Source organism: Myiozetetes cayanensis, unplaced genomic scaffold (assembly GCF_022539395.1).
Source record: "Myiozetetes cayanensis isolate MyiCay16 unplaced genomic scaffold, myiCay2020 scf6-25, whole genome shotgun sequence".
In the NCBI taxonomy this organism is placed as follows: domain Eukaryota; kingdom Metazoa; phylum Chordata; class Aves; order Passeriformes; family Tyrannidae; genus Myiozetetes; species Myiozetetes cayanensis.
Window position 1 is genome coordinate 47,880,039 of NW_026087853.1, and position 23,243 is coordinate 47,903,281.

A 23,243-nucleotide genomic window follows, 5' to 3' on the forward strand; every position below is an offset into this window, starting at 1 on the left:
AAGGTAAAAAGAGTTTTCTGAAAACAGATCAATATTTTGTCTTTGAGATACAGTGCTGAGTTTTTGGCTGTGATGTTAGGTCAGCACAGCAGATTTTTGTAATGTGCTGATAATTGCAAATGAAACAAAGCAATAAGAAGCCAGCCCACTAAGGTTTAGTACACAGTAAAGGGAGAGCTGGAACTTCATTTATTAGGATGAATAAAACCTTAAGTTCTGAAAGAATGGATCAACCCACATAAAAGGTGCAAATCACAACATACTCAGTCACAGAAATCTATTTTTGTTGAGTGTTTAGAATATATCTATGTGCAGTAAATGTATTTCAAGTGTACTAGGTGTACAGGTTCAATTACATCTACAAAGCTACACCAGTAAAACTGCTTAGCTTCTCACCATGACATAATGACACATATACCAGAATGAATCATCTGATAAATTACTGGTAATTATACCCAGTGCAGATTTTTCTGGTGTGGACAGAACCTTAATTAAATAGTGAACAGCTACTTTCAAAAATCAGATGAAATATATTTGCTATCAGAATGCTTAGATTCATTGTACATAATCTTTGTAGCAGAGGCTATGCAGTACAAATAAAAAATCTGATTCTGTGCCTCTTATGACTGAAGTAAAGTGGTGACTGTTTTCTGTTTCCTCTTATCAGTGTTTATGAGCTGCATGTCGCCTGCTCTTTGTGGGTTTTTTTTGAAAGAAGCACTTTTGCCTTGCCCTTTTGCAGTTGAATTTATTATGCACAGAACTCTTCGTAGACTACTGCCTGTGTCTTATTTGTAGTGGCTGAATCATTAACAAATTGTTGTTCCTTACAGAAAATCACTGATTTGTTTGATTTTGACTTAAAATAATTGTTCAGCATGGAGGAAACTGATTCCTAGAACACACTACAGCAACATCCCAAGTATGACTCTGCAGATGTTCATGCATATTTTTGAGGACTGTTTATTATAGCACTGTTTATCATGCAAATTTAGACTTGAAAACAGTAAAGGCAAAGAAATCTTCTGTCATTAAAATAAGCAAATGGAAGCTTTTAAGTCCAGCTTTTTTTTTAGCTGTTTCTGTGGGACAGAAACAGAGTAGAATTCCTTGACCACTGAAGCCCATTAGAACTGAATTTTGCACCTACTGCTGAGAATAGGCCAAACTATAAACTACTTAAATATGGCTAAGACACTGGAATTAATTTCATTTCCAGTGGTGTGAATTGACCTGGTGGTATTTCACAGAACGTGTAGAAAACAGAGAAAAGTCTTCTGTGGCTGGATTTTATGTAAGGACCTCTAAACACAGGAACAGTACTAAACTGCGTTCAAAGCCCTTTGCCAGTGTATAAAATTGCACTAACTACAACAATGAAGCATTGGGTCCAGGCTGCAAAATTGAATTGTGGATCCAGATCTCAATTTTGGCAACACATGAGGGTAGGAAGCAGAATTCTTGTTTGCCTTGACAGCAAAACCTGGGGTTTAGACTTTCTGAGTTGATGGGGCTTGGTGATGGTTTCAGTTTCAGTCTTCTCCAAAGCCTGGCATTTTTTCTGGTGCTGACGGCTTTTCCACAGGTGAGTATGGTATGACTACATCTTCATGGGAAATAATACACAGTTTGCCCAGAACATGCTTGCAGACACTGTGCTGTGTCCCTAAATATTTCATGAGTCGTCTACTCTGTTGTTTCACAGAACCTGACTACAGTTGGGAGCATTGTGGTGTCATACATCGTGCTGTCTTTAGCTTCTCTAGGACTGCTATCTGTAGGATCTCTGGTAAGTTATGATACTGTGAAAACTGTATTCATACCCCTTTTCAGTGAGTTTTTATAAGATGTCTAATTTACTTGAAGTTGTTGGTGTTAATGCCCAAGTTGATTGTAAAGCAACATTTCTGGGGCTGTTTCTGTATAATTATCTGCTTGCTTTATGTAGAGGAACTTAACCTTACTCAGTTTCTTGATTAATTGGGGATCACACTGATGGTTTTTGTTCTTTCCATCCACAGATGGGCAAACAATTTGCGCTTAAATAGAAGGGATGTGGTCCAGTAACAGCCTTAATCCACTGACTTCAGTGGCAGAAAGAGCTGTACCAGAACATCAGTGTACTTCTGAATGTAAAGCACTTGTAGATGTAGGCCAAGACCCCAGCTGCAGAACAAGCTTAGTGGCATGCTTACAATTAATCTAGTTAGCTGTCAGCTGTTTGGGAACAGGAGGAGAATATCGTGTTTCTCCACTGATTGTGTAACTGGCACAAAGCTGTGTGGTATTTGGGAAAACTATGAAAAATGCTTTCTTTTTAGGGAGCTCTAATTGAATGTGGCTTTTCATACCCCGGTATGCTGTTCTCTTAGGGTGGGAATGCAGTTACTGAAGATGCAGGTGGAGCATCCCCTCCTGTCCTTACAGAAGTGCACCCTTGGGTAGTTCAGGAAGCTGAAGCTATACTGTTAGCATGCTGTTTGAGTGATGCACAGTATAATGAACTGCATTATAGGATCACAGGACTATTGGGGGGAAAGGACCTCTAGAGCTTGCTAGTCTGACATCCTGCTTGAAGCAGGGCTGTTGCCAACACTCAGTTAGATGCATTTTTCTATACAAGTTTTGAAAACCTTCAGGGAAGGAGATGTACAGCACTTTTGGGGAAGAATTTTTTCATAGTGTCTGATGTGAATTTCACAAAGCTAAACGTCTGAGTTGAATTTCTGCAGTTTGTGGCCATTGTCCCTTGTGGTATCAGCTGCCACTATGAAGAAGAGCCTCCTCTTTGCCAGGTTGAACAAGCCCAATTCCCTCCACCTTCTTCAAAGGTCCTGTACTCTGCACCCCTGACCTCTTTTGCAACCCTCTACTGGGCCCACTCTAGTTTTTCCATATCTATCTTAAACTGGAAAACCAAAATTTGTAAACAGTATTCAGGGTGCAGCTGGGTCAGTGCCAAGAAGAGGGGAAATACCTCCTGTGATTTGCTGGCCACACTCCCTGCTAGGAAGTATGTCATATTATATGCCTTGGTTAAGTTCACTCAGAGGCAGCACAGTGGCAAAATCTTCTCTTTAATGTGTCAGGTGAATGTACTTTCTAAAAACCATTCACAAGGCAAAGTAATTATAGTTCATGCCTCCTTATTGTGATCATTGATGCAGGCAAGGAAGTTAGCTGGGTTTATGCAATTTTCTGCTTTTTTCATGATGCTGTTCCTTATCCAGATTAATTTTGTCCTCAAAAATAAACTTCTGGTGATTCTGTAATTGCAAATACTAAATTTAAACAAACAAACAAACAAACAAAAAAACCACAAAAAAAACCACATTCTGAGCTGAAAATCTGAATAGGAGGGATGTGACTTTCTGCATATTCAGCTATTTCTCAGTGGATGGAAACATTTATTGCTGACCCCTTCTTAACACAGAAGGTAACATGAAGTGAAAGTTCTGTGTGCCCAAAAATTCTGATCTCTTTGCATCTGAATTCCTTGCAGGTGAATGCAAATACTAACGTAGATCAGAGCAGACTTTGGTCCATTTTTAAGTGTTGGCTAAAACTTTTGTATAGGAAAAAGTTTTATAACAGTTTCCATGTAGCCAGGTTTGCACTGGTTTCTGTCCCTGTGGTCTGTGCTAACAATCTTCTAGCTGCAGTAGAGACACGAATGTCACGCTGTGTCACTTGGCTCTCTGAATAAGTCACAAGGCAGCAGGGTATAAGAAACATCCTGTGAGTTTAGACCAATGGTCCATCTTGCCCAGTGTTATCTCTCTAATGGGGACATTAGGAAGAAGAATTTGTTTAGAGAGCACATGAGCCTTGTCCCTTACTCTCAGATGTCTCAGGTCATGCTGCTTTGCAATTTGCAAACATCTGCTTCTAACAATATTTAGGGAATAAGGTATAAAACAATCATTAGCAGAACACTGAAAACAGTGATTGAACCAGGAAGGGTTTCTAGAATCCCAGCCTGGTGAACAACAGATAGTTGCATGAAGATAGTTTTCTTTATTGTTTTCTTTATTTTTCCTATGACTCTTGACTGAGTCATCTCTCTCTTTCTCTCATTTCTCCTTTAAAATGCATTTTAACCAGTGTGCTGCCTAGAAGACACATTGAAGGGATCTTTTACTTTGAGGAGTGCCTTTATAATCAAATCTTTCTTTCCCAAATGTACCCTTCTCTCTTTAGAGATGGACCTGATACATCAGTCCCACTCTGATATACATGGAATTATAGGTTGGTTTGGGTTGTAAAAGACCTCAAGGACCATCTTGTTCCAACTCCCCGGCCATGGGAAGAGACACCTTCCACGGGACCAGGTTGCTCGGAGCCTCATTCAACCTGATCTTGAACATTTCCAGGGATGATGCATCCACACCTTCTCTGGGCAACCTGTTCCAATGCCTCTCCACTCTCATAGTAAAGAATTTCTTCCTAATATCTGATCTAAACCTGCCTTCTTTCCGTTTGAAGCTATTGCCCCTTGTCCTGTCATTACATGCCCTTGTAAAATGTCCATCTCCAGCTTTCTTGTAATCTCCCTAGAGCTACTGGAAGGCTGCTTTAAGGTCTTTCTGGAGCCTTGTCTTCTTGAGGCTGAATAGCCTCAATTTTCTCAACCTGTTTTTGTAGGAGTGGTGCTCCAGCCCTTTGATCAACTTCACAGCCTCTTCTGAACCTGTTCCAACAGATCCATGTCTTTCTTATGCTGGGGGCCCCAGAGCTGGACACAGGACTCCAGGCAGGGTCTCATGAGAGTGGAGGGCAGAGAACCACCTCCCCCATCCTACTGGTCATGTTATTTTTGATGCAGCCCATGATAAGATGGATTTTTTTAGGCTAAAAGTGTGCATTGCTGGGTCTTGCTGAGCTTCTCATCAACCAGCACTTGGCAGGGCTGCTATCAGTCCATTCATCCCCTGGGCTGTGTTTGTGCTTGGGATTGTCCTGACACATGTGCAGAACCTTGCACTTGGCTTTGCTGAATTTGCTGAGGTTCACATGTGCCCATCTCTAAAGTCTGTCCAGGTCCCTCTGGATGGCATCCCTTCCCTCCAGTGTGTCCTCTTCAAACCTGCCCAGGGTGCACTCAGTCCCACTGTCCGTGTCAACAACAAATACGTTAAACGATGCTGGTCTCAGTACTGACCCTGAGAAACGCCACTCATCGCTGGTCCCCACCTGGATATCGAGGCGTTGGCCGCAACTCTTTGAGTGCGACCATCCAACCAATTCCTTCTCCACCAAGTGGGCCATTCATCAAATCCGTGTGTCTCCAATGTAGAGAGAAGGATGTCATGCAGGACAGTGTCAAATACTTTGCACAAGTCCAGGTAGATGATGTCAGTCACTCTTCCCTTACCCACCACCACTGTAATCCTACTCTAGAAGGCCACCAGACTTGTCAGACACAATTTGCACTCAGTGAAGCGCTGTTGGCTGTCACCAATCACCTCCTTATTTTCCATATGCTTTAACTGCTCCATCGGGCATTGAGGTGAGACTGAGTGGCCCATAGCCCCTGGGATGTGTTACAACTAAATGGCACACCAGTGAAAAGCAGCTTATGCTTTTTTTTTATTCATCAACTGTGGTAATCTACAGTACTACTTTACCACTTCCCTAGGAAAGGGAGAAAATGTGCCTGTTTATATGGGTATTTTGTTGCTTTAATGCAGAGCAATAACTGTTAAGCCACGTAGCAAGGGTGAGAAACGTAGTTCAGCGGATTCTCAGAAGTGATATCTGTCTGGCCTGCACACATGCTGAAGTCCAGTTCATTCCTGTACTGGAGAATTTGTAACTCTAATACATGTAGAGCAAATGTTTCAGGAGAGCAGACATCAGCTGATGTTTGAAGCACCCAGTTACCAGAATGTGTTGGGTGGTTTAGCAGTCATGATGAAAACAAAAGGCTGGATAGAAAGCTTGAGGCTTGTATTAGTGATGCTGTCTGTCTTCTTCTGATATAATAGTGTGTTAACACTCAGGCTCCTGCAGAGGATCAGCATTGAAATGTTTTTCTGAGCAGGTCTTCAGAGAGGACTGTTTTTCCATCATTTGGTGTAACCTCATCACTTTTAAGTGTAACTTAATTTCTTCCAGTATCTTGGACAGCTCCTTATTTGCCACACACTTTTTTCAATGTAAAGGAAAGATGTTTTGTTTCTAGGGGGAACTTTTTGTTCCTTTGGATTTATAGTGGGTTGAATCACCAGTGAAATCAGCCCTGTGTCACCATACCAGTCCTAGAATCTCTAACAGAGGATTGGTACGTAGACCTTACACTTGGCCCTCAGCACAAGCATTGATTTTGGCACAGCAGCACTCTCCAGCAGTACAGAGTTATTGATCACTGCTCAGCTATCACAGTCTTGCAGTATGGGTAAGAACCATGGCTAGTGCCATGTGGTAGTGCCAAACTCTAGTAGTCAAAGAATGGAAATAGATCCTCCAGCTTCTTGCTTGTCATGTAACAGGCCAAGAATGTAGGACAGGCCCAGTTCAGACTTGGCCTCGAGTTTGTGTAAAATGAAAGTCTAATAATGGTGTTCCTGTGTTTGCTTTTGTAATTCCTGTGTACTCTGATTAACTGAAACAAAAAAGCATTTTGTAGCTGTCAAATAAATACTGCTGCTTTGTGAGAGTCTAACATTGGCTAAAGCTAGATGTGGACAGAAATTAAAACTTGCTTCTCTTCTTTTCAGTCTTTAGGCTCAGAGAAATGAAAGTACATGAATATAAGACAGGCACAAGAAAACTGTTCTTTCAAATCCTGTAAGGGCTGATGTGCTATACTAGCCTAGGAAGAGACATTTGACTTTTAGTGGCACATTTTCCAAATTCAACTGTCTGTTAAAAGCCATATAAGAAAAGGACAGAAGGGGTTTTACTTTGGAAAAATAAGACCTGTTCTTAATCTCAAAAGGATTCATGACAGTACAGTTACAGTTTGTGTGACATTTATCCTGAGTGATGCTACTCCTAGTTCAGTGCAACATGGATGAAGCTGACCTAAAGTTCCAGATCCTCGAGTCCAGAGCTGGGCTTGAAATTTTCAACTGAGGCCTATGTGAAGGATTTAAACAATCTACTGATCTGGTTTCCAAATCATACAGCCTGTCACAGCATCTATGCAAATCAATATGATGCAGAAATTTCTTAGCTTCGTACCATTTCAAACCTTTCATTTATTTTTAATATAACCTTTAATATTACATTTATTTTCCTTCACAAGATTTATTTTTTAATGTTTATACCATGTTCAAATCAGATAATTAGATTATAAAACAGTCTTTGCCAAAAACTGATAAGGGTATTCTGAGCCTCAGAATCAGGTACATCAAAACTGAGACCTTTTTAAAAAATGATGGATTTGTATATAAATTCTGGGTATAGTGCCAGGTTAACAAAGTTGTTCAGTTCAATTATATTTACTTTTCTTAACTCAGCCATATGTAAGTTTTAGATAGAAAACCGTTAAGCCAGGAGAGGTATGATTTGTAGAATATTATAATAGATTTTTATTTTGTAAACAAACCTAGGAAGGATAAGAAACTGAACAAAAGGACAGTGCTATCACGTTGGCTTGCATATGATGGTCACAAGCACATTCCACTTCTACTGTATCCCGGAGTTAAGCCTGGCCAGCTCTGTGGAAACCTCTGTGACTGAAAGCAGGTTTGAATGGGTAGATGTGAATCCTTATAACATGCACCACAAAGCTACTCCTGCATGGAACATTCCTGTCCTCTTCAGTGCTCTCCAGTTCTAATACATTGTAGTGAGCTGGGATGCTGCCCTGAAGACCCATCCTCTGGGCTGTGTGGAAGGGCTGGCAACAAGCAGAAGGCTTTTTTAAATGTTTGTTTCCTTTAGTTTTGGTATCTACTCAGAGCCCGACCAGACCCCCCCTTCCCGCTACAAGAGGACAGACGCCAATCTGTGAGCCGGCAGCCTTCATTCACGTACTCAGAGTGGACAGAGGATAAAAATGAGGATGACTTCCTAGATTTGGACCCCGTACCGGAGACTCCGGTCTTTGACTGCGTAATGGACATTAAAGCGGAGACAGACCCAGCTACTCTAACGGTTAAATCCGTGGGCTTGCAAGAAAGGTAGGGTAGACGTGGCTAATAGGGGAAAGTCTGGTCCCAGAATTTGTGGATTTAGGAGTTCTATGCAAAGCAGGAAGCTTTTATTGCCTTTGTGAATGTCACTTTAAAATGGGGTTTAAAGTCAAACACTTTATTACATATATATACATATATTTATAGTTATTTCCTATCTTGTTTTCAATCCAGTCATAAATATAAGCATATTAGCTAAAAAAACATACAGTTTCTAGGCAGCTGTCAACAAGTGCTATTCTAAAGCATAATTTCTTTCCTTTGAATATGTCTATTTGTGTTTCTTCAGGCTTTTGCCATTCCCCATGATGGCAACTGCATAGCATGAAATCCACTATAGGACAGTGAAAGCTTTCACCTTCTAAAGAGGTCATTCTTGTAGATTTTTTTTCTGTCACTCATGCTGGAGGACAGTTCTCCAAAAGAACACCATAGGAGGAGTGGTCATCTGCAATAATTCTTGTATAAATGAGTTAGTCCAAAAGTAAATGAATTTGTTTCAAATTAACTCACTAATGAAACGTCAAGGTGAGCTGGTGTTCACTGCTTGAACCATCAGGGCAATGGAGCTTCTCAGAGAGATTCACAGCTGGTAAAAGGCAGTTTCAAGACAAAAGGCAGATTTTTTTTTCTGGTTTGTGTTCTTTCCATTTTATTAGTGAAATCAGACAAAGGTCTTGATGAAAGAAGTCCTGTAAAGAAATGCTGCAAAGGTGATGATGTTTTAATTAAGAATGAGGCTACTGAAGAGCCCAGCGTGGCAGAATATCACCTTTCTTTATTTCTATGTTTTCAGGCTTAATTGGATCACCAACCATAGTTAATCTTCATACCTAAAACTTAAAACAAAGGGCAGAATTAAGATTTTAAGAAGTATGGTGCTGATTTTTTAAATCTCCACAGGGCACAGTAAAAGGGATGTTACAGAAGAGGCTTTCAATTTACACTCCATGAGTTTAGAATGTTTTTCTCACTTTATATGTTGTTATAACATTTGTCCTAAAATCTCCTATCTTTTATTGCTATATTCTACCTTTAACATGAGATTGCAGTAGCCTCTGGGGCTTGTCCCTGAACCTGCTGCTATCAGTGAGTTTTGTTGTTTCTTTCATTATGGCAAGATTGGGCTTGAAAAGCATGAATCATTTGTGTTCTTCACTATCTTTGATTTCATTCCATTTCAGTCATTATAAAGATGCTGACATTTCTTCTTAGGTGACTGCTAGCCTGCAGGAAAGATACTCACTGTATCGAGAGAGTTAGGGAATATCAATTGGGGAGTATCAGTTGGGGGGTAAACAATTGGTTAAGGTAATGAATTACAATTAAAAACTTGTCAGAGAACTAAAGGTGGGGAAAATAAAGCAATTGCTTGAAATTCTCACACTAGATAGAATGTATATTATGTGTACACTTAAGATGTAAAATAAACTTGTTTTCAACATACACTTATTCTTGAGAAGACAGACATCATTTCAGGTTTAAGCTGTACCCTGGCAAATTTCATTTGTGTTAAGCATTGGACACTTCTCCTTTGTTTGGTGTTGTGTTAAATTACCTACCTGTCCTTCTCTGGAATCCATTTTGCTTCTCTATCTTATTTCCCTCTCATTCTTTGACCACCTACGCCTTTAGAGGGGTAATCAGTAGTTAAATTCAAACACCACTGAATGTTGTTAAAGAAGAAATCTTGTTTCCTCATGCTGAAGAACTATTCATATATGTAGCCTCTTCCACCTTGAAAGAACTAAAAGCATTCATTATCAAATGTATCTGTTTCTGGGGAGAAATGTGGTAGCTGTTCAATAGCAAACAGGGAGGTAAGGTCAAAATCCTTTGAAAGATATCACTAAAGATTTGGTGTCTGCCATTATTGGTCATGTTTCATTCCAAATCATTTCCCCATGACTGTGAATCATAGCAAGAGGCTAGCTGCACATTGCTTTGGAAAAACTACTGAGTCCAGGAAAGGGCTGTGACCCAACTTCCATGCTCTTCTCCGTGAACTGATCATGTGGTTTTTCAACAACTCCTGCACTCACCTCCTAACTAGATTTTACCAGCTGAGATTCATCAAAAATAGGTTTACTGTGTGGATGCATAGAAAATTATCTAGTAGTCATCATATTGTGTGACTTTTATCTTTTTATTAAATATATTTCAATGTAGATTCACTGATGCCTTTTAAATCCTACTTTTGTCTATGATATGTGAGATTGGCAGAAGCTCAGAAATATGTTAAGACTGTACTCAATAAACAGTGTAGGCATTTTGACTTCTTTGTTTTGTTGCGTGGCTAACTTACAATAAAGCCACTAAAAATTCTACACTCGACAGTATCTCTGTTTTCAATGTAACTGTTAAAATGTTGGGACTTTCATTTTATCCTTTTCATTATGTAAATTTGTGGAAACAGAGTTTTTCAGATGTACAAATTATTCACCGCAGTGGTCGGCTTTTCATGTCTTTATTGATGTTGAACTGATAGTTTATCCCAGGATCTTACTCCACCGATCAAAGTGTCAGCCTTCATGTTTCAGTGCACAAAATCATCTCCTGGTCTTGTCTACACAAGAAGCATCACCTGCTTTTTACAGTTAGTGACCAAACTGTACCCATGAGAACCCACTTTCTGGTTTTTTTGCTTTTCTGAAGTTGTTAATCTGTCATTGGGACTGTGTCCATTGCTGACAATGGTGGGTCACTCTGTTCTGTTGTAAGCAAACTTTGACTGCTCTGTTTTGCAGGAGAGGTTCAAATGTTTCACTCACACTGGATATGTGTACCCCAGGCTGTTCTGAGCAAGGTTTTGGCTATGTCATGTCACCACGAGAACAGTCAGCCCGAGAATACCTCCAGACAGCATCAAACATTCTTACTGAAGAGGAACTGCACAAGAAAGCACTGGATCCTTTCATACTCCAGGCAGAGTTCTTTGTGAGTATCTGACTTCTCTCTTTGAGGAGCATCAATAAAAATTAGATGATGTCTCTCTCCTATGAACCTTGCTGTTATTTTATACAAGTCTAAAAGTAGTACATACAAACTCCGCTTCCATCAGTGAAGCATTTAATGCAATTCCCAAATTTGTCATCCCTTGAAATGACAATATCTGAAAGCTTTCAGTGATATTGTCACTTAAAAACGAGAGAATTAGTTCTGGCAATGACAACAGCAAATCTTATTTTTCACAAGTTTTTTTGGATTTTGCTGCTGGCATGTTACTTTTTTATAAAAAAGAATACAGAATACAGAAGAAGAGCCATGTTTTCTGTTGGCATAACTTTTTGAAATGTGTCTGGAACTGCTCTAGGGATGAAATTACAGAATCACAGAACATGCTTAGTTGGAAGGGACCCACAAGGATCATTGAGTCCAACCCTTAGCCCTGCACAGGACCATCCTCAAGAATCACACCATGTACCTGAGAGCATTGTCCAAATGCTTCTTGAACTCTGTCAGGCTTGGTGCTGTGACCACTTCCCTGGTGTGCCTGTTCCAGTGCCCAACCACCCTAACCCATTCTCTTTGCTGCTTAATGCTTGACGTGGGGCTGCTCAATGTTCTGTAGTTAGCACAGGGCTATTATTTACTAGTCATAAGCTTCTCTGACAGTTACTTTTGGGATTTTGAAATATATGTCCTTGGCTCACTGTATCCACTGATGCTTTGGCAGAAAGATTCTTTGCCTCATTTTGGGAAAATATACTTACACAGATGAAGCAAGCAGTTGAAAATTGGATTTTTGAGTAGGTTAGGACAAGGTCAGGCACATTTTGGTGTAGTGAGTACCCTAGCTTTTTAGATCTTTGCATGCAATTGAGTCTCTTCCCTAATTACTTGGATGTCCATGTAATAGGCATTGTCATGTTTGTCGTGTTTATTATACCTGACAAAAATAGTAGTATGCAAAATGCTGCAGTGGCTGTATTATGTCTACTAGGCAGGGTTGTAAATTCCTGCTCAAGATGGGAGGTAACAGAGCACAGGCTTTGTGTGCTGAGGTGTTGCAGGGCATGTGATCAAGAGCTGCTGAAGTTAATACTACCAAGTCAAATATTCTCTTAAGCATGGAATCTCAGCAGAGCAGGAGGAAGATTATGTTTTGCAACATAACAGCTCTTTCAGCCTGTCCTCTTCGTGACCTGTAAGTGTCTGAAAGGGAAGGAGTAATGCTCTGAGTATCACTTGCTGTCCTCCTCCCTCCTTGTGCATTTTCAGGGTTTTTTTCACTTTACAAGAACAGGGGGATGGTCTGGGCTTCTGTTTTAAAACAGAACATCAGGTATCTGTGGTCCTTAGTTCACTTAGTGCTGTCCAAGTTGAAGAAAAGCAGCTTTTGTGTAGGCATGCCCTGATTCTTTCAAAGTAAAGCATCTATTACTGTTTTAGGGAGGAAATGTTCACTTAGTGTCTGAACTGAATGCTGACCTAGTCCACATACAATTTCATCAGTCTCTGAGGTATACTGTAGCCTTCAAGCAAAGAAAATAATGTTAGAAGTAGGAAAAAATATGCTTCATTTGTCTAAGAGATTTGGAATTAGCTTTTTCCTGGTGTTCATAGAATCATTCAACAGCCAAACTATCCAAAGCTATTTTCATTCTTTAATGAAAACTGAAAAGCACAGATAAAAATGCTGTGTAATCAAAATGCTGTGTAATCATTTCTGTAATTCAAAAATGTGAACTAGTCATTTTTTTATGAAATATTTATCACCAGCCATCTCTGCATATGTGTATTTTCAGTCTGTCTAACCTGCTTGGTTTTCAAAGTCCAGATGCATAATGAAGCAAGCAGCTCTGTTTCATTTTGGAAGAAAAGTCAGAGGGGACATTTGCAGGGCTAAATCCTGAAATTCTTACAAGATTTAGAATTTTTACTCAGGCAGAAGTCCTGTTGATTTAACCAAGATTTGGCTTGAGCAGTGAATGACTTAAGACACAAAAAAGAGATCATGGAGCTTGGCTCAGGAAGAGTTTGGGGTGACTAAACACCAAGTAACAATTGAGAAAATATGAAGGTTTTGTTCCCATGCAGTTCTCCAAATTGATACAAAAGTACTTCAACAAAATGTTTTTATCATTCATTGCCTCTAGTTAAACCAAACAGTATTCTCAGTACTGTGTGAGAGACAGAGAACAGATAATCTTCTAAAGTTCCAGAACTGACCTCAAGCTGCACTGTGGCAGTCTTAGATTGGATATTAGAAAAAAATTACTCACTGAAAGGGTGCTCAGGCACTGGAACAGGCTGCCTAAGGAAGCAGTAGAATCACCATCCCTGAAAGTGTTCAAAAACATGAGGATGTGTTGCTTAAAGGCATGGCTTAGCAGGGAACATAACATGGAGGTACTAGGTGAACAGTTGGACTCGATGATCTTAGAGGTCATTTCCAATCTTAATTTTTTGCTCATCTTAATTTTTCCCCAGAGTGAGGCTTGTCTTACTCAACCCTGATTCCTGTTATGGCTATGCCCGATAGTGGTGTCTCTGTGCAGCAGCTGGGAGGGCCAACTCTGCTTCCAAGTTCCCATGAGCCACATCTCTGCTGAGTCTGGTTAATGCTTCCCTTCCCATCCCATGCCTACTGACTACAGTTGGTGGAAGGTTCCCATTTGTTCCTGCCTGGCGTTGCTTATTGCAGATGCGCAGTGGATAATACAAAGCCCCTCCACCTTTGTGTGTTCTTTGCACCAGCAGTGTAGAGAGCAGATAGTCTCTGATACCCATTTGCTGTCCTTCTCCATGGAGCTTGACAGCATGATGAGCAAAACCCCAGCTCCACAGAGTGAGGTCAGTACGCCAACACGCCGTAACGTGTGTCATACTTTGTTGCTGGTGTGACTCCCTAGCAAATGAATAACTTCCACCCTCTGAGAGGAAGTGGTGTGAGTCAGAAAGGATGGTGTCTGAGGTCCATTGCTCTTGGAGCAGCGTCTTGAGTACCACCTTTTGCTTAGTTCTGTGCCTACATTTGCAATGCAGTTCTAATAATATTAGGAGTGAACATAATGCTGGGGCGCGTGTTACTCAATGAATTAGTCACTGTGAGCGTTTTTGTATTAAGGATTTCAGAAAAAAAAGCCAGTGACAGTAAAAGGAAACATCAATCACAGTTTGGTGGTAAATTGTTAGAAGTACTGTACCATGTGTCTCAGTTAACTCCATCAATTTGCCTCCCTCACAGTGAGGACATAATGGGCTTGGGGTTTTTATTCCTCCTGTGAGTCTAATAATACCACATACTGTCTTTTATGTTTTTGTGATTTTTGTTGTTTGTTTTTTGGTTTTGTGTGTTTTGTTTTTTTTTTTTAACAGGAAATTCCAATGAACTTTGTTGACCCAAAGGAATATGATATTCCAGGCTTAGTGCGTAAGAATCGCTACAAAACAATTCTCCCGAGTAAGTTCGTGCTTTTAAGTCACTCATGTAGGGTGGTTTATTCCACATGCTGGAGGGCTTTGCATGAAGCATACTGTCACCACAATATATCATCCAAAGGTCATGTTAATGAAGCAGCAACATGGCTTCAAAGTATAAATCAAATTTCCAAAGAGGTACAGAGCATGAAGAATCTAATTGCTGCTGATTTTGCATGAATCTTTGGCTTTTAAGTTATTAGAATTGAATCATTTGGTGCTGCTTAAAAATTCTATCCAAGATCTCGGTGTTCCATTAGATGTTACTTAGTGGTTTCCTTGACTCAACTCCTTTAGAAGGACTAAACTCTAGCAATGTTATTTTGCTCACCCATGTTTTCTCAGAATCGTGCCTCAAATACAGACTGAGAATATAGGGAACTGGCCTGGTGGTATTAAGATGACACAGAAAATAAAAATATTTTTCTTTTCTATTATACTAAGTTTATTTGTAGCTAGGAATAGGAATTTTGAGAAGCATTTTGATACAAAGTTCTACAAGTGTCATCATTTCCCTCTCTCATACTTAAAGTTATTTTGAAAAGTTAAACGATTGGATGTCATGCCTCTATTTTTGCTCTAAGTCATTGCTGGAAGATGCCACCAGTAGCCATGGTAACTCTATTTGCAAAGTCCAAAAGGTTCAATGCCAGGTTAGCAAAGATAAGTGCAGAGAAGTCAAAAATACCTAACATTTCAGTCAATGAACCTGGATTGGAAATGGTTTCAAAAGAGATTTTTTTAATCTGTTTTGAAACTCCAGCAGCTGCAGCTCAGTGTGTGCAACCCTTCTGATGCCTTTACTCATACCTTAGACAAGAAGCATAAAAACATTCAACCACCTTTCACTATTGCTGTGCTAATGACTGAGGTGAATTTTTCAAGTATTAATTCACTGTTTTGGCTGGAAAGGGAAGATTGCAAAAGTGGCTGATGATTTCAGATGTCCCAAGTTCCAGATTTCTAAGCGCTCTCTGTATTCTGAATTTGGTATCTAATGGGTACTTTGAGAACAGGATCTATTTTAAATGTGTCATACTGGATGTTTAAACTGAAGCATCAGAATTGCTGCCATTTTGAAAACCCCATTCCAGAGTTGTAATCAGATGACTAAGTATGACCCACTACCACATTTTATTAAGAGTGATCTCAGTGGGCTAATTATTTGCTGCAAGCTTCATCTCAGCCTCATGGATATCTGCCAGCAGCCAGTGTTGTCACTTTGACCTCTCTGTTTCAGCTAACTGGTTTGTACCCTACCATCTCTCTAAAGTTGAACAACTTTATTCCAGGATCATTATGATCTCTGAGTATTTTTTTGAATGAATTCAAAAACTGGTAACCTCTGTGCAACCTGGCTGGGACCAAAGGATGGCTTGATATTGCTGAGGAAGAAAAAGGGTGGAGTGTTTGCTCTTATCCCACTACCTCCATTTCGAATGGCTTGGTGCTGTCAAGGAGAGCTAAACATTTGCTTTATGCTTCAAACCCAAGGATCCCAATAAGCACAGATCTGGTCCCTCTGAGGACAGTGTTTCATGCTGAGTCTGTGTTTGTAGTACTGTAGAAATTACTGTGTGCTTAGTCCTTAATATGATACTGAGTAAAGCACAATTTTTGCATATTTTTTGATATGGTTTCTAAGCAGGCTGAATTTTTTTATGAAAAGTCATCTGTGGTTTGGTTTTAATATTATCCTGGTGATATACACTGTTGCTCTTTGCTGAGGCCTCTGTCAGCAGTAGGCTGTTTCTTGTCAATTGTAACACGCTGTGTAGCATTGGTGAAAGAGAATGAACGTGGGCTTGTGTCAGTTTGCATTGAAATCACTGGAACAGCCATTCACTTCAGTGGGAATTGGACAGAGCTTCTCAAGTGAAATAATGTTTTCTTTTTGTCATCTTATTAGAACAAAAATAATGCTTCATAAACAGCCTCAATGAAGGAGACTCAAGTACTGGAGAGATTTAGAGTACAAGAGACAAATATTCTTTAATTTCTCTTTAACCGTTATATTTGTTAATAGCACATCTTGGAGTTTGGTTCATTGCAAGATGAAACAGGGAAAGAGTTATTGTCATCTGGCTTGCCTGGGCGCAAGAAATGCGTGCTTATGGTTTGGGAGAAAAGCTGTTTGCTGTCATTTCACAAACAATATTCTAGATGTCTTTCAAGCCAGAATGAGTCTGTTGACCTAACATATTGAGAAATAATTTCCTGGAGCAGAAGAATGCTTTTCCAGGGTCACACTCAGACACTGACTCTGCAACAGGACCAATTAAGCAGGCTTCAGAGAGTGGGGGAAACTATCAGAAGAAGGCAAATTACCCCGACCATCCTTTCCTTTTCTTTATGGTAACATTTTAATATGGGAATTTTCCAAGGCCACTGACATCTGTTGTGATGGCCATGAGTGCGTGTAAATTTCTCGCTGTACAAAATAATCTTGTGTGTCTCTTTCCTCTGAGGAACTGATAAATTATTACTTATCTCTTTACACCTTTCAGATCCTCACAGCAGAGTGTGCCTTACCTCAGCTGATCAGGACGATCCCCTCAGCTCTTACATCAATGCTAACTACATCAGGGTAAGAGCTCAGTAGTCCGGTGTGTCTGCCTAGCCTCTATTAGCCACTGTTAATGTAAACACAATTGCAACGTTCACTGGCTTTTAAAGGCATCCTAGCTGATCTGATTGCTCTTCTCTCCTGCTTACATTAGCTGAAAACCAAATCTCAAAGTGCACCTGTACAGATTCAGACCAGACAGAAACATACTTCTGCAGTTCTTGATGCAAATTCCTTGTCAGATGGCCTAACCAAGGCACTGGATAATCAGCCTGAATAAGGCTTTGACCTAGCCAGAGTCACCTCAAGGCTGTTGGATACTCTTTACTGGAATTACGTGAGTCCATACCGTGCCTTCACTCCATGTACACGTGTTCAGGAGAGAGATGGAGAGGAGAACTGATGCCACGAAGTCACCATTTCAACCAATATAGCTCTCTGTTTTAAAGACCGAACCTTCAAGGTTGTGGTGGACATCCCTGTTAAAACTGATCTCTTGTTGTTTTGTTGGCAGGGCTATGGAGGAGAGGAAAAGGTATATATTGCTACTCAGGGACCGATAGTTAATACTGTCACTGACTTCTGGAGAATGGTGTGGCAGGAGCGTTCTCCCATCATTGTCATGATTACCAATATAGAAGAGATGAATGAGGTAATGGTGTTATATTTGGTCTGATTTTTAACTGTACTCTAGTAGATATTTTCAGCACAGACACTAAACCAGCAAATAGAAGTTAGTTCAATGGCCTGTGCAGTCAGAACCAGCATTAAATTCTTCAGGCTCAAAAAAGATGTGGGCTTCTCTTTCAGTTCCATTTACTGTAAGTCCTGTTTGGCTGTCTGACTCAGCCTACTGCTGGTTTTGCCATTTTGGTCTCTCAGCTGACCTGAAACCTCTCCTAACCCAGCTCTATTTGCAGGCAGTCTTTGAAGTTCTCTCTAAGGGAATCAAAAACAGTAGTAGCCCATAACTATTAAGCTTGAATATCTTTAATCAGTAGAGTTGTTGCTGCTTTATCTTGCATTTATTATGACTCGGTGTCTATTTGCACATTTCATTGATACTGTACCTGATTTCTGAAAAAATGCTAGTTATGACAATCAACACCTAGAACTGAGTTGGATGTGGAGGACCTTTTATGCATCTAGGAAATGCTTTTAAAATACTGAAATGCTGAAATTGTCTATTTGCCACCTACTTCCAGAAATTAAATTGGCATTGTGTTTCTGCTAATCCACCTAAAGCAATTTTTTTTTTCCCAGTTAAAAATACTACTGCCCACCAGCTGTTCATTACTTACCTGCTGAAATAGCATAGTTGCAAGAACTGTGTGCCTGGGCTTCAGCTCACAGACATGTAGCTGAGCTTACATCTGCCTTTATTGGCAGTGTAAGATGTGACAAAGTGGTCTGGGCACGTGTTGTGCTCTGCATCCTCCCTCACCCCAGCAGCAATGCATAGTGGAGATATCCAAATGTTGTAGCAGCAGTATGTGTCAAGCTTGTCCTTGAGGACCCATTGCGATTTAGGTGAGGGAGTTTCCTTTGGAGAAGAGGCTTCAGACATTTAGAAGCCCAAGAATATGGGAATACATCCAGCATACACACAGAGTTACAATGGCTTACCTGCTAGCTGGAAGCTTAGTACCCATAACCAGGCACGTGCACTAACCTTTAGCTTTTCACAGTTATAAAGTAAATAAATTTAACCTTGAACTTCACTGAAAAAAAAAAAAAGTGAGCAAGACTGACACAGAATTATCATGCTTTGCAAGTGAAAAATGTTCAGTTATTACAGCTGGCTGATTGAACACGTACTGTCAAGGCATTGCTGATGCAAAATGTAGTATGCTGCTGATCTAAAAGTTTTGTTTTCACTAACATCTTTAAATTTGCATATGCATGTGTCTGAGCAGCAGCATTGAAGTAACAGCTTGCTCGTTGATCTAAGTTGCCAGTTTCTGGTGCATAAGATGTTAAAATGTCATGACATAGTGTACTAGAATCTTTTGAGGACTTCAAGGTTTAAAGGAGAAGATGTAGAGGAAATACTGGTCCCGAATGACCTACCTGGTGATAAGTTGTCCCACTAGAGTTTTCATGGCAAGATTGTATACCACGAATGCAAAATGACTTTATGTCTGAACTGCCTCTTAAATGTACTGGCCAAGTATTTTACCCCTCATATCAGTCTTGGGAAGCAGTGCACTGCAGTACTGATGCACTACATAACTGGAGCTTGCTACAGCCTATATATCACAACAGAGCTGCTGAGTCTTTTCTGATACCTTTTGTGTCAAAAATTAAATGGTGTCAGGAATCTCAGCCATAAATACAGGGTCTTTTCATGTAAATGACTTCTATATTAATTTCTTTTTTCCGTAACACATATATTAAAATATGAATAACAGGAGTCAGAAGTACCTAGATTCAAAACCAAAACCTTTGTTCAGCAGTGATGCTTGTAAGAGGGGCTTTGTGTTCCTCCTCAGCGCAATGACTTCACTGATGTGAGTATTAAAAGCTCTGTACCTCAGCCCTCTGTCATTTCTAATCTGAACTGACAGACAGCCCACAGAAATGAGTGGGCCATCTTACTCCACTCCTTTAAGCAGAGCAATGTCTGTGCTATTGATAGCTGCTAGAGCTCTTGACAGTTTTTACAGTGGATTCTGCAGTTTATGAGAAAAACCACAATCTGCGTAAATAACTTTGCAGAGACACAGTGGGCCACACTCCCAGTGGGTTATTAACTGAGGCACCGTGCAGATGGAACAACACTGATTCTCCCACACAAAAATTTTTACTCAATAACTTTGCAAGGTACTTTTCTGTTGTTAGTATTTCTCCTGAAGCAGAATTATTTTTGGTGGGGGAGAGCAAAATGATTCAACTTGCTTCCTTCAAGATTGTGTGCAGCTGTTTGAGAGAGGAAACTTACAGGCATCATCTTTACCAGTAGCAGATACCTACTCCCCTGTGATAACAAGATTGCCTCTTGCATTATCATAAGGGAACCTGTTTCTCAGATTCTGCCTTGTTCATGTCATTCCTTGTCCATGAACTAATTTGTGCACCATCTTGAAATGCCTGTCTCTGCCTTTGCATATTGATCAGTTCTAGGAAGCTGCCTACGAAAAAACAGTCTTTTTTAGTCCTCCGTGCAGGATGGGAGTGCTTACAAAATTTTTTTTTGTCTTTAGTGTATTGGTACCACAAAATAGATTTGCAACTGGACTATAGTTTCTGAGTCTCTCGTTGTCAGATTGTGCTCACTGCATCTCTGACTGGTTTTGGGCAAAATCAAATGTAGCAGTCTAATGTCTCTCACTGCTATTGCTTCCTTTTAGTTCCTTAGCTTTGAAAGATTCTCACTGACAATTTTAAGTGGATTTTGATACGTAATCTATTTCCCAAAACATCCCTAGTCATGTTATTTTATACAAAAACTTATGCAAATGATCATTTTATATTCAGAGAGCAATGAGTCTTTATAAAAAAATAGGAAAGCTGTATTTTGTGTTTCCATATTGGTAACTAGTGTGTATTATACTAATCATTATTATCTTAAGAAAGGGATTAATCTAAAAACACAAGCACTTTGCCACTGGTCTCTCAAATGAACCTTTAAAATGCACATCAGCTGCACAAAGATAAATAAGGATGTGTGTATTTTAAAGCATTAGTTAGTAATTACTTGATTTGTGCATTTTTAATCAAGCAATCAGGCTATTATGAGTGCAGCAAAAATCAGCTGAAATGTGGTCTCTGTTTAGAAAGTGAAAACTTGTTATAGGAACAAAGTGTATTCATATTCATCTATGCATGTGCTGTATTCAGTTTCAGAGGAGCAAAAATGAACCTCCCTTGATATCTGCTTAACTAGATTTATTTTGTGTTGCACACAGAAATGCACAGAATATTGGCCAGAGGAACAGGTCACCTATGAAGGAATAGAAATCACAGTTAACAGAGTCATACAAGCAGACGATTACCGTTTAAGGCTCATCACCCTGAAGGTAAATCACTCCAATGTACTTACAGTAGTTTAGAAGTCTAAACCTATAAATTGAGATGTCTGTAGAGAGTTATGTAAAAATCTTCTGCACGGTGTACCACTGTCCAAATACCACTTTTCATTACTGAAGTCATTGTAGCTGTGCTCATTTCGTTGATGTGAAGACTACAGTAAAATAAGCAGAGATTTAGGCTGCATGTGTACAGTCTGAAAGCTACCAGCTCAGTTGTAGTAGGATGGTGTTCACTTGGTAAGAAACCAGTGACTCATTCTGTGCCTGTGTCCTCTGAGTTCACTGCTTGTTTAGAATGACATGGTAGTTCACAGAGAGCTTCTTACTAGCCTTTGCAAGTCATACCGTAGATAGCACTTGTGGAGTAATATGCTAAACTCTGTGATGATGTTCTGTAGAATTCAAAGGCTTGTTTGCTCATTGGTCCACAGACTTGGGCAAAGGGCTACTGATTACTAATAACAGAGAATTTTTGACATACATGGCGTCTTAGATAATTTGTAGTATGTATGGGTAGACCCCTAAGAAATACTCTTGTCCTTTTATGGTCTTTATTAGGATGCTGTTAGACTGAGCTGTTTATATGTAGGATGATTTGCGCTACTAGCAAGAAGTGGGGGAGTTGAGAACTGAGCAAAAGGTGTTTTAATTTTGCTTACCTATTTTCAGTTTCTCTCAGCACTGGGACCACTGGTCTGTTTTGCACTTGTCATTAGTATAGTAACATTACTTCTGTTCCTCAAGGCTAAAGCCCTTTCAGTAGGTACCATGTTAATTTATTCTTTGAGTAATTTGTCTGACTTGACTTCAAAGATACTTTAAGGGGTCATTCTGCTCCAAGACACCAAAACTGTTGATGACTCTTAAAAATATTTTCTTTTATTTCTAAATATTTCTAAATATTACTATCTTTCAAACCAACTGTATATGTAGTTTTATATACCAGTAACCATTCTGTCATCTTCTGGATAGAAAACTTAAACATAGGTTTGATTTTCTAAGTACTTAGATGCTACTTGGTCTAAAGTACCAGAGTCCTATTTTACAACTATTTTCATTGCTAGGTTCTAGAATATCAAGCTACATGTTTTAATAAGAACAGTCTATTTACATAAACTTCATACATCTTTCATCTACCAGATCTATCCCTGACCTCAGTATAACACCACCATTTCTTTCCCAGCTGGAAAAACTCTCCTTTTATCCAACCAGTTTCAAGTCTCTTCAGCCATATGCTAATAGGCAGAAAGCCAGCATATGATATCCCATGTCTGGGACGTTCAGAGTGTTTAAAGTCTGTCACTCACGCTTTTGGCTAAGGCAGCAAGGAGAAAATCACACTCCCTGACAAGTGGGAAGTGACACGCTGCAGAGTTGCAGCTTCATCCGAGTTAAACAATGTTTTTGTTTTCAGTACTAGTGTGGTAATGTCTCTTTCTTCCCACCCCAAACGTCAGGATGTGAACTGTTGAATTCTAAAGCTGAAATAAAGATTCCATTTGTTAAGTTACCGTTGCCTAGAGCTGTACATTTATCACTTAATAGCAGTAGTGGAGTAGGAGCTCCAAACTATGTGTACGTTAAGTGACTTGGTAGTGAACGCTGGAGAAGCCATGAATAGACTTCTGTTTTCCCTTGAATAGGAGTGGTCAGAAATATCTGATACCACTACCAGCAATATATGATTACTGTGTGTTTGTATTACAGAGTGGACTGTAATACTTCTCTCAGTACAGGGGACAGGATTTGACAAGCTTCAGGAATTCAGAAAAAACTCAGGCAATAGGCAAGGCTTGTTTTCCTTTCTCAGAGAAACCTGCCAGTGTCTAGTCACTGATTCATGACCTCAGCTACAGCATACGTGATGGTAGACTTCAAACCATCACTTAAATTTTGCTTCCTCCTAAGTGTTCCCAAGTTGTCTCAGTCTCAGGGAGCCACCACAGAGAATATTTTGTTAAAGTTAGAGCAGAAGTGTACAGAACCACACAAGTCAGGGTTCTCTAAGCAGAAGCATAAAACTTTTATCACTGTAGACAAAACTGAAGACATCCAGAATTCATGATTAGAACATCAGCTGTT

The 23,243-nt window shown here is 39.8% G+C and overlaps 1 protein-coding gene across 4 annotated transcripts in view; it reads left to right on the top strand.

The window, feature by feature from the left end:
* PTPN5 (protein tyrosine phosphatase non-receptor type 5) overlaps positions 1 to 23,243 on the top strand; it is an 82,459-nt gene that overhangs the window by 47,161 nt on the left and 12,055 nt on the right. For all 4 annotated transcript variants that reach the window (XM_050336850.1, XM_050336847.1, XM_050336848.1 and 1 more), the window contains exons 5-11: positions 1,706 to 1,789; positions 7,891 to 8,129; positions 10,889 to 11,078; positions 14,463 to 14,547; positions 17,072 to 17,151; positions 17,645 to 17,782; positions 21,039 to 21,149. In XM_050336850.1, the coding sequence (XP_050192807.1) occupies positions 1,706 to 1,789; positions 7,891 to 8,129; positions 10,889 to 11,078; positions 14,463 to 14,547; positions 17,072 to 17,151; positions 17,645 to 17,782; positions 21,039 to 21,149 (927 nt within the window). The remainder of the gene's footprint in view (positions 1 to 1,705; positions 1,790 to 7,890; positions 8,130 to 10,888; positions 11,079 to 14,462; positions 14,548 to 17,071; positions 17,152 to 17,644; positions 17,783 to 21,038; positions 21,150 to 23,243) is intronic.